The sequence below is a fragment of the Diadema setosum genome, chromosome 20 (genome assembly GCF_964275005.1).
Source record: "Diadema setosum chromosome 20, eeDiaSeto1, whole genome shotgun sequence".
NCBI lineage: Eukaryota > Metazoa > Echinodermata > Echinoidea > Diadematoida > Diadematidae > Diadema > Diadema setosum.
This window is the reverse complement of record NC_092704.1, coordinates 27,525,749-27,534,484: the sequence shown is the minus strand read 5'-3', so window position 1 is coordinate 27,534,484 and position 8,736 is coordinate 27,525,749. Positions and strand designations below refer to the sequence as shown.

Below are 8,736 nucleotides of genomic sequence, written 5' to 3'. Positions count from 1 at the left end.
TCATAAGTCACTGGTGAGATCGCTTGAGGGTGTGCTCGACGAGCTCCCGAACTGATTCTTCGACAGCAGGTGGTCGTGCCACGCCCCGAATTCGTTGTCTCGCACCGCCAGCCGTTTGGTTTTTTCCGTGACGTCGGCCACTTCGCGCGCGACTTTCTCTTGGAAGGCGCGCTTCTTCTCCGCCTCCTCCCGCTCCTTCTTTCGCCTCATCCGTTCTTCTTTCTCCTTGGCCCATCTTTTTGTCAACGTCTCCTCCACGTTGTCCATAAGCACCGTGGTAGGAGATCGGTTCCTTTGCCGATACCGCTGTTACGTCATTGGGAGAAAAACGACAATTAGTGTCATGAACGTAACATGAGTAACTTTAAATCTATAACGAATAAGATATTGATAGATTATGGGTTGGTGAGAGACTTAATTTGACTATTCCTTTATTTGACTGATTGATGAATTAATCAATTAGACTGTTGAAAAACTTATCAAGATACAGATTGATTCAGCAATCTGTTTCTCTGAGTCATCAGATGCTATCCCGCTAATTTTCTTTTCACTGACAAATTGCAAAGCGATTATATTCGTGAATACATTGTCTCATTTCTTGTACTACCCATTACCTTTAGAACACTATCATGTAGAAACTTAGTGATCTTTATAAACTAAGTGAAAGAGAAACTTAAAATTGAATCGATGCTTCCTACAGTTATCAAGGTCAACTTAGATATGATGCACAGAATTGCACTTTAAGTTGAAGTTGTACTTCCACAAAACATCGTCAAACTGAGAATTCAGTGGATATTAAATTAACATTTTCTTGCTTGACTTGGAGAGCTCTCGGGACAGCGCCCATTCTGGTCTGTTTTGCGGTCAATATTATACTCACCGAAAACTCGCCGGATGGTGACGGCCACTTTCCCTTAGGGTGCATGAGAGAAGAGTCAAACTTGGGCGGTTGCACCAGGACATCCCGTCCCATCTGGATCCCGTTAAATCGGTCGGAGAGCTCCGGTGGAAGACCGTACACTGGACAAGGAAGGAGACAAGGGAGCACCAAGAATGTGAATAATTTGCAGTAATTTTTTATGACCCTATATCTTATATACTTGGGTGAGGGACAGACGGACGGACAGACATGCACTGACATGTTTGTTTTAAATCAAAATATATTTCCCCTTATCATTGTGATCGGGTTGTTGTCGCGTGATTTGCTGTATTAACCTGCTCATTAATGCACTGTTCTTCTTTTCATATCTCTAATTTTATGGCTTTGCAATGTATTCGACTTTGCGATAGCCACCATCACATTACCTGGTTATGTTTAACTGTTGGGCTCCTTTCTTGCAGGTCCAAAGAGCCTGTAAAAACGCGACCATTAACAATCTGGTCATCCTTGTCCTTTTAATGTACATATTACCCTCCTTTGTCCTTTTGTTCCAACTACTGTCTGTCTGTCTGTCTGTCTGTGCAGTGTATATGTATTTGACTATATCATCTATTTTATCTATCTCGTACTTCTATCTTACAATCCATCCATCAGCGTCTATTCCCCGATCCATGTACAGTATTCATATGCCTCTTTCTGATTTATGTGTATTCTACCCAATTAACTGGACCTTCCCCATGTGGCATCTATGCGAAATCAAATTTCATACAGTCTTTTTCGATATCAGCCCTCCCTCTCCACCTCCACCCCACCCCGCTCCATTCTCCCAGCCTTTCACTATCTACGGCAAGGTGTAGCTTATCAACCCTCCAGTGAAATTCCAAACTCGTTTACGTTTACTTACCGATGTCGATGTTTTTCGTTTTGAACCTGATGTTGTACGGGTCGCTCTCTTTGTGCGTTAAAAACTCCGGTAAGCCCAGCGGTCCCAGGGGAGGATACTGCGGGGGAACAAAGGTGGAGAATGTATGCTTTTTCCCTCCTTGCTTATGACTATCGTAATAATTTTGATAATACAATAATGTAGACCTACGCGAAGATTTACATTCCATGGCAAGTTCAGATCAACACTCGTAGCATCTACAGACGTGCCATGTAGAAACAGTGCATCACTTTTAAGCTGATAGTACTGCAATTGAGCTCTATGTAATACACAGGTGTTATTTGAAAGAATATTTATGGTAAGAATATGGTTAGCGTATTTTCGTTATTTCGATTCAGTTCAATTCAATGCAGCTAAACTTTCCCTGTAGCTGAATTATTTTCAAAATCTGATCGACAAACTTTTCTATTTGTAAAGAACAATGAGGCAATGATTTACGGAGTTTCAAAGTTGAATACAGTCCCTTAAACTAAATAAAATGTACTGTAAAAATGCTATATTGAGGAACAAGCAAGCAAACAATAAAAATCAGCTATAAATGAAAGGAACAAGGGGAATTCATACCTGTCTGAAATCGTGAGGTTTCGGATTTTCGTATCTCTCCTGAGCGTGCATCAATTCCTTGACGGCTTGCTTGCGGGCAGCGTCGGGGTCGGCGATCCTGAATTTGGTCAGCATCTTCCGGCTCCTCGGCCGCGGAGGCTGCAGAATCTTCGGTAGTGTCACCGTGGTCTTGTCAGCGACCTTCTCTTCCTTCTTCACGCCCGGGTAGCAGTCCCACCTCCACGGTTGCATCGACTCCCTCGTGTTCCTCTTCGGGGGCTTCGGCATATAGCGCTGAAGGGTGAAGTCCGGCGGCGGTCGCTTCCAAATGTCTTCGGGCTCCTCGGCGGGACGGATGAGGTAGGAGTCGCTCCGCGTCGTCAGGAGGTCGTGCCGCGCCTGAAATTTGCTCTTGTCAATGAAGGACACCTCGGCCGGGTTCATGATCGTGGTCGCCCTCGTCCTCGTGTGCCCGCCGCCGCCCGTGCTAGTTCGACGAGGGCTGTCCTTCGTTCTCGTCATCATCGGAATCGATAGACCGGCGATCTTGCGGTGGGCTTGATTCTCTGAGACGCGAGACTGGACTTGCGTCATGTCCACTGGACATTCACCGATCCTGGACCTCTTGTTTTTATACTCTAATATATGTTTGGTTAGTATTCATCAACCTGTAAAAATAGAACAGACGAATGAAACAGGAATGATTCCAATCGTGCCTACATGTAACACTAACTTCAGATGTCGAAATACAAGTTTGCATTGATTTTCATATTCGTTTGTTTATTTACATTGCAAGCCTGTGTCAAAATGACAATTATTACTGATGTCTTCTGTCGTGCAGTGAAGAAAATGCACATGAATCACTGAAAGGAAAGTGATTAATCTTGGAGCACATGGACACCCATGCAAGGAGAACCCTCTCTTTGCGTAGTTTCTTTTCTTCTTTTTTTCACAATGACACTAGATAGATCCCTCTAATACAGCAGGTATACCAAAGTAAGAATACAACCTGTTTCCCACAGAGACTATAAGATAAAGTAACTCTCACTCATTGCTCTGTCCTATACTTCCCTCTAACTCATTTACTCATGTATTGTGTATACTGTCTGGCTTGGCAGTCACAGCAGTTGGTGGCCACGATTAACCTTCAAATTTACCAATGTATATTATCAAGCTGCAGCCTACTATGACAATGTGTGTAAGCCAGTATACGTTTTCATTGTACTTTTTGTAATGCTTATGTCAATGTTCCGACAGCTCGTAACATCTTACACTGTATATCTGGTTATGAATTTTGATCAGTGGAACATTTGGAACCCGATGGGTATGGTCATAAGGAGCAGTGTAGAATAGAATGAAATCATCTGTACCTGCATATTTGTAATTTCGAGAAGAAATACACCAAAGAGAAATGACCTCCATTCATTTTTTTTTTGAAAACTTCTTCCAGTGCTGCGTGTCAGTTGGAGTTAGAGCGAAGACGAGACTCAATATAAGATGATGCAAATAAAACACACACAGACACACACACACAACATTGTTTATATAAAAACAAGTTGGTGAATCAGACACGTACACAGTGATATGCGTACAAAGCCAGTGAGAAAGGAACTGGTCATTAATAAAGACGTTGCCAACAATATTTGAAATTGACCACAGCCCCAAATGGATAATGCCGGTATAGTAGTATAGTCATTATGTTTATACAACTATAGCAAGGTAGGCCCTACATGGCACAAACAGATAATGAAATTTAGGGAATAACCGTGTTATCTTACCTCAATGACAATCTGTTCCTAGTGGAGAGCCATCTTAGAGTCTTGTAACACACTTCAAATGTATCAAGAAGTAATCCTTGTTTCAAGCAGAAACACGACACAGAAATCACAACGACAATCGCAACTTTGTTACAGGTGCATATAGCACTACACAGACCGGTTACCGGTTGCACACAACAGTATACACGAAACCTGTCAACGTATGTTTACCAGTGCACATGGTTCCGGCCCGTAGGAGGGTCCAAAGCTTGCACCTGTTGACCTTAGAAACGGACCGTAGCAACGCAAAGCCTGCGGGACCAGTCCATTATCCGAGTAGGTGGGAAACGTACGGAGACCGGAGTGCGAAAAATCAGAGTGCGCAGCGGTGACAATACTCATACAAAAGAATAAAGCTGTAGCGTGGGTAGCACCCTGAATGCGGCTTGCACCCGCCCGTACAGCAGATTTTGTGTAGTGGTATGGTCCAGTTGCTGAGTTGAATGGAGGGACTGATGAATGAAATTCAGTTCTCTTGCCGCGATCTGATCAGGCCTGATTTGATTTTAGTATACATGTATTGTATAAAGCACTTCACCGGTTTCAATATCCGTCTTCTTTCTGAATGGAAATGTCAGGTCTGAAAGCATGGTATATGATATTTTTATTAACCTCCTTGTTTGCACAGCTAGGTACCCATTATTCACCCTGTGTTCACAATATGTCTTTTCGCCCCACTTCTACACCCCCCCCCCCCGAATGAAGAGCTCTTCACAAAGCCTATATTTCACAGAGCCAACAGTATAAGTGTGTTGTTGTTTTTTCACCCATTAACTCGTTCACTCCTGCGTTTGGCATACTGCACGTTTGTGTCCCTCCGTCATCCAAAATACTTTCAATGATTTTAGATATCATTAACTACTTCAGAAATGTCAATTCACTCTTTGGATGTCGTATGAGTTGACGAGAATGGGAAATGGTGAGTAGAAATTTGTTAAATTTTGATTTAATCAGTGATTAGGAAAAATACGGTGAAATCATTGTGGTATACTAGATGAGCCCCTGCATTCTTAAACAGAGTCTAGCTATGTTCTCATTTCGTTGGGCTTGAACATGCTTTGACTGCCATACACGTCTCTCAAACAAGCTTACTTACATGTGTGGTCGCCTAGCGGTAATGTTTGAGTAATGCTAACGGCAGACTTCTCCAAACGATTCCTGCTCAGTCTCAACTGCCTCAACTCTTTCATAACACAATGACTATTGATTATTATCATACTTTCTGCAGGATACCACAGCTTTAATGATCGCACACAACCTCTCAAAATTAGCGTTAGACATGTTTTATTTACATCAGTACATTGTCATAATTATTATTCGACATGTTAATCTTGGCCACCAACCCTGGTGACTATCTTACACTCGCTTATAAAACACTTTCAACTAGTTTCACTTCAGAATTTTAATCTTAGAATATTTGTATTCATCATGATTGCCTGCCTTCAATTCCCCGACACACTGGTACAATCGTGGCCTAGCCTACCAGTGCTATCAGTGGGGGCGCTGTGGCTTCGTGGATAAAACTCTTGATTTTCAGTTGGAGGGTCCGAGTTCGAATCCACACCAGTGCTTATATGTCCTTGGATGAGATGTTTTTACTGACGCACCGTGACCCTCTCGACATGCCCCATTACGCCCTGGGTTGAGAGAAACATGGTGGGTAAAAACATCTTGTCCATGGGCGTATGGCACTTGATGGGATTCGAACTCGAGACCTCTGATTGAAAGTCAAGAGTCTTATTCATGATGCTTTCTTCTTGTTGTCCTTCGTCGTCTTCTTCTTCTTCCTCCTCTTCTTCTTCTTCTTTTTCTTTGTCTTCTTCTTTTCTTCTTGAAAATAGTTGTTAACTTGTTTTTCTTGTCCTTTTCTCCACAGAACTATAGAAAACAACAAGATTATAGGCAAATTACTTGACAAACACGGAACAGACCCAAAATGGAACACTCGAGTTGTTTGTTATGAAGAGTCCCGTGCTTTTGATGAAACCATAATTTCAGCAGAAAACGACGAAGATTGAATTATCTGTGGTTTTATTTAACTAATACACATACACACACATACACACACACATAGATAGATAGATAGATAGATAGATTGATAGATTGATTGATAGATAGATCTATAGATAGATAGAGGGTGTGGAGAGAAAGATACATATCTTATCCCAATTATTCAAATCATCTCATTTATCTTTCTCTTCTCAAACCCTTCGCCAATGGCATAAAAGACTAACATTCAGTTTACTGTAGGTCAGCATTTGAATATGCCACCGTATATTCCGTTTGTCTATTATTTTGCAACTCACGGAACATGCAATACGCGCAGCAAAATGCAAAAATTTCACAGAAGGAAACATAGTACATGTAGTATAATATAGTGACATTTACTCTCTCCTGCTTTATCAAAACGTTTCTACCACTTGTAAAGTTAAGCTCCAGTACGATTCTAAATGCTGGAGTAAAGAGGTATCGATCCGATATTAGCATCGCAATACTTAAGTGTTTGACTTCCTCTTAAGGTGGACAAACAGTGTCTGGAGGATACAAAAATGACCACCCCCACAAAACAGAAGAAGAGAAATCACATTTTGCCGGTGTTAAAAGTGATGACAAGGTGATATATCCGAAATAGGCTTCTCGCATTACTAAATAGTCAGTCGAGATTACACGAGATACCTTTTATGAACTGTCTTCGAAAATTTAAAATAATATTATAGTTCCTATTCGCTACAAAACGCTCAAAGATTTCACTAGCCTTATTCTCTGTCCGCTCTCAAAAGAACTATTCATTTTTTTCCCTAAAATTCCAACCGACCTCTGTTAAGAGATATCCAATGGTATTATCACTTTACAAAGCATGTGGGTTTGTCTAAAGATAATCATACCAGATTTAAGATAAAACTCCACAGAAATGTCCAATGGTTTGATAATTTGTTAAGCATTCAAGGTAGTAACGGCCAAGTGGCCCTCCCTGGAGATGTGGAATGTAATAATGACCACATAACGTTGTTTGTTTTTGGGAGTTTTTTTTTGTTCTTCAATCGCAGGAAATCAACGAAGTCTAATTTTTACTGTGATGAAGTTTACAAAGCTTCGCAATTTAAAATCACAGCGGCGTCAACATAAACAGATTGTAAGAACGAAGTAAGATGGTTTCGATGTTTTCAAGACGAAATTTAGATCTAAATTGAATCTCGGTCCATAGCTGAAATGTGATGATCTGCCTGTAAATTTGGAGAGTGCTAACTCAAACAAGGTATAAACAAAAGGAGAGAAAAGGAAATTACTACGGAAAATGCAAAAAAAAAAAAATGGGGATAAGATTGAAAGGGAATGAAATAATCATTACAAACATCAATGCAAACCATTTGGGGCATACAACAAGGACTTTATGCCCTCTTGCCTCTCCTGTTGGACTCCTTATAGAGGGCGGAGTGAACTACACCGAGTGGTCAGGAAAAAATCAACACACATCCCACTTAAAGGCTTAGTCTAAGATCCATTAACTTTTCGCGTGTACACGTTGCTAACCGGACTGTTGACTCTGGCGCTCCCTGAAGGAGGGTCGGGAAACAATTGAAATGTTTTGAGGTTGGCTTGTGCAAAGTCTACTTGATTTATCGATCGATCACTTCCGATGCAACTTTTGAATATCAAGTCAATCGGAGGGTCCCCCTTAGACCTCTATATAGGTTGGTGGTAAACACAGAAAGACTGTTAGCCAAATCCCGTTTGATGAATGATACCATTTAACAGCCAAACATTTATATGGAATTAACCTCAATGGAAAGTTTTTATTGACTATCGTGCCTTTCAACAGGTTGGAGAGCGCAGAGTCTGTTGCCTTTTTATTCTGTTGCAGTTGTCAAATTTTGGATCGCCTTTTTGTGAAGAAATGATAAATTAAACACGTTTTCCGTTGTAAGTCATTTTCAATGCTCTTGAAACAATTTTTATATTTTGCCCCCCCCCCCCCTTTTTCACATGGGTTAGTATATAGTATGCCTGATGTCCATTCTCTTTGACATGTTTGAGGGAACAATATTAACTTTCCGAAAAAAAAAACCAAAACGGTCCTTAATCTTCCATTCTACTGGCACCGACACACTGTAGCCACTCTTATATAACAGCGACTTGCTTCTGGGTGAAGACATGTATTTGTTTGTTTGGGTTTTTTTTTTTTCGTTTCGTTTCTTTATTTACATATTTTGATTTTTCTTATGATCTTTCTAAGTTTGCATGCGGAGAATTTGTCTTCCAAGCACGCGACCAACGCGCGCCCCCACACCTGTCACACGTCGCCATTACCAATATCCCCCTCGCGCCAGTAAGAAGAACATCAGGGGAGTAAATAGCGGTCAGTTTTATCCATTATGGTTATCCTATATAAATGAATCGATCCTTTGATATGTTCTTCTCTTTGTGAACCCCCTATCCGGGGGAGGGTCAATATTGGCACGCTCTGTAAACATACCTAACTGAAATCATAAAGAGAGTGGCAACATCTGGACGAGTGTGGTTAATTTTCCCTCTGAAACAATGTTAAGAAAGCC

At 41.2% G+C, this 8,736-nt stretch overlaps 1 protein-coding gene across 1 annotated transcript; it reads right to left on the bottom strand.

The window, feature by feature from the left end:
• LOC140243555 (putative uncharacterized protein C7orf78) lies at nt 1-2,960 on the bottom strand. The gene is made up of 4 exons (XM_072323225.1): nt 2,388-2,960; nt 1,785-1,881; nt 881-1,020; nt 1-306 (listed from the first exon to the last, which is right to left on the bottom strand). Exons 1-4 carry the CDS (start codon nt 2,958-2,960, stop codon nt 1-3), a joined length of 1,116 nt encoding a protein of 371 aa, XP_072179326.1.
• Nucleotides 2,961-8,736: the final 5,776 nt, after the last annotated feature.

What these genes read in the sequence shown, in the direction of transcription:
- LOC140243555 (XM_072323225.1), bottom strand. Translation starts at nt 2,960, where the DNA reads ATGACGCAAGTCCAGTCTCGCGTCTCAGAGAATCAAGCCCACCGCAAG. An exon ending in AACCTCACGATTTCAGACAG is followed by an intron (nt 1,882 to 2,387) that starts GTATGAATTCCC and finishes GTTCCCCCGCAG; the next exon opens with TATCCTCCCCTGGGACCGCT. An exon ending in AACGAAAAACATCGACATCG is followed by an intron (nt 1,021 to 1,784) that starts GTAAGTAAACGT and finishes TTCCTTGTCCAG; the next exon opens with TGTACGGTCTTCCACCGGAG.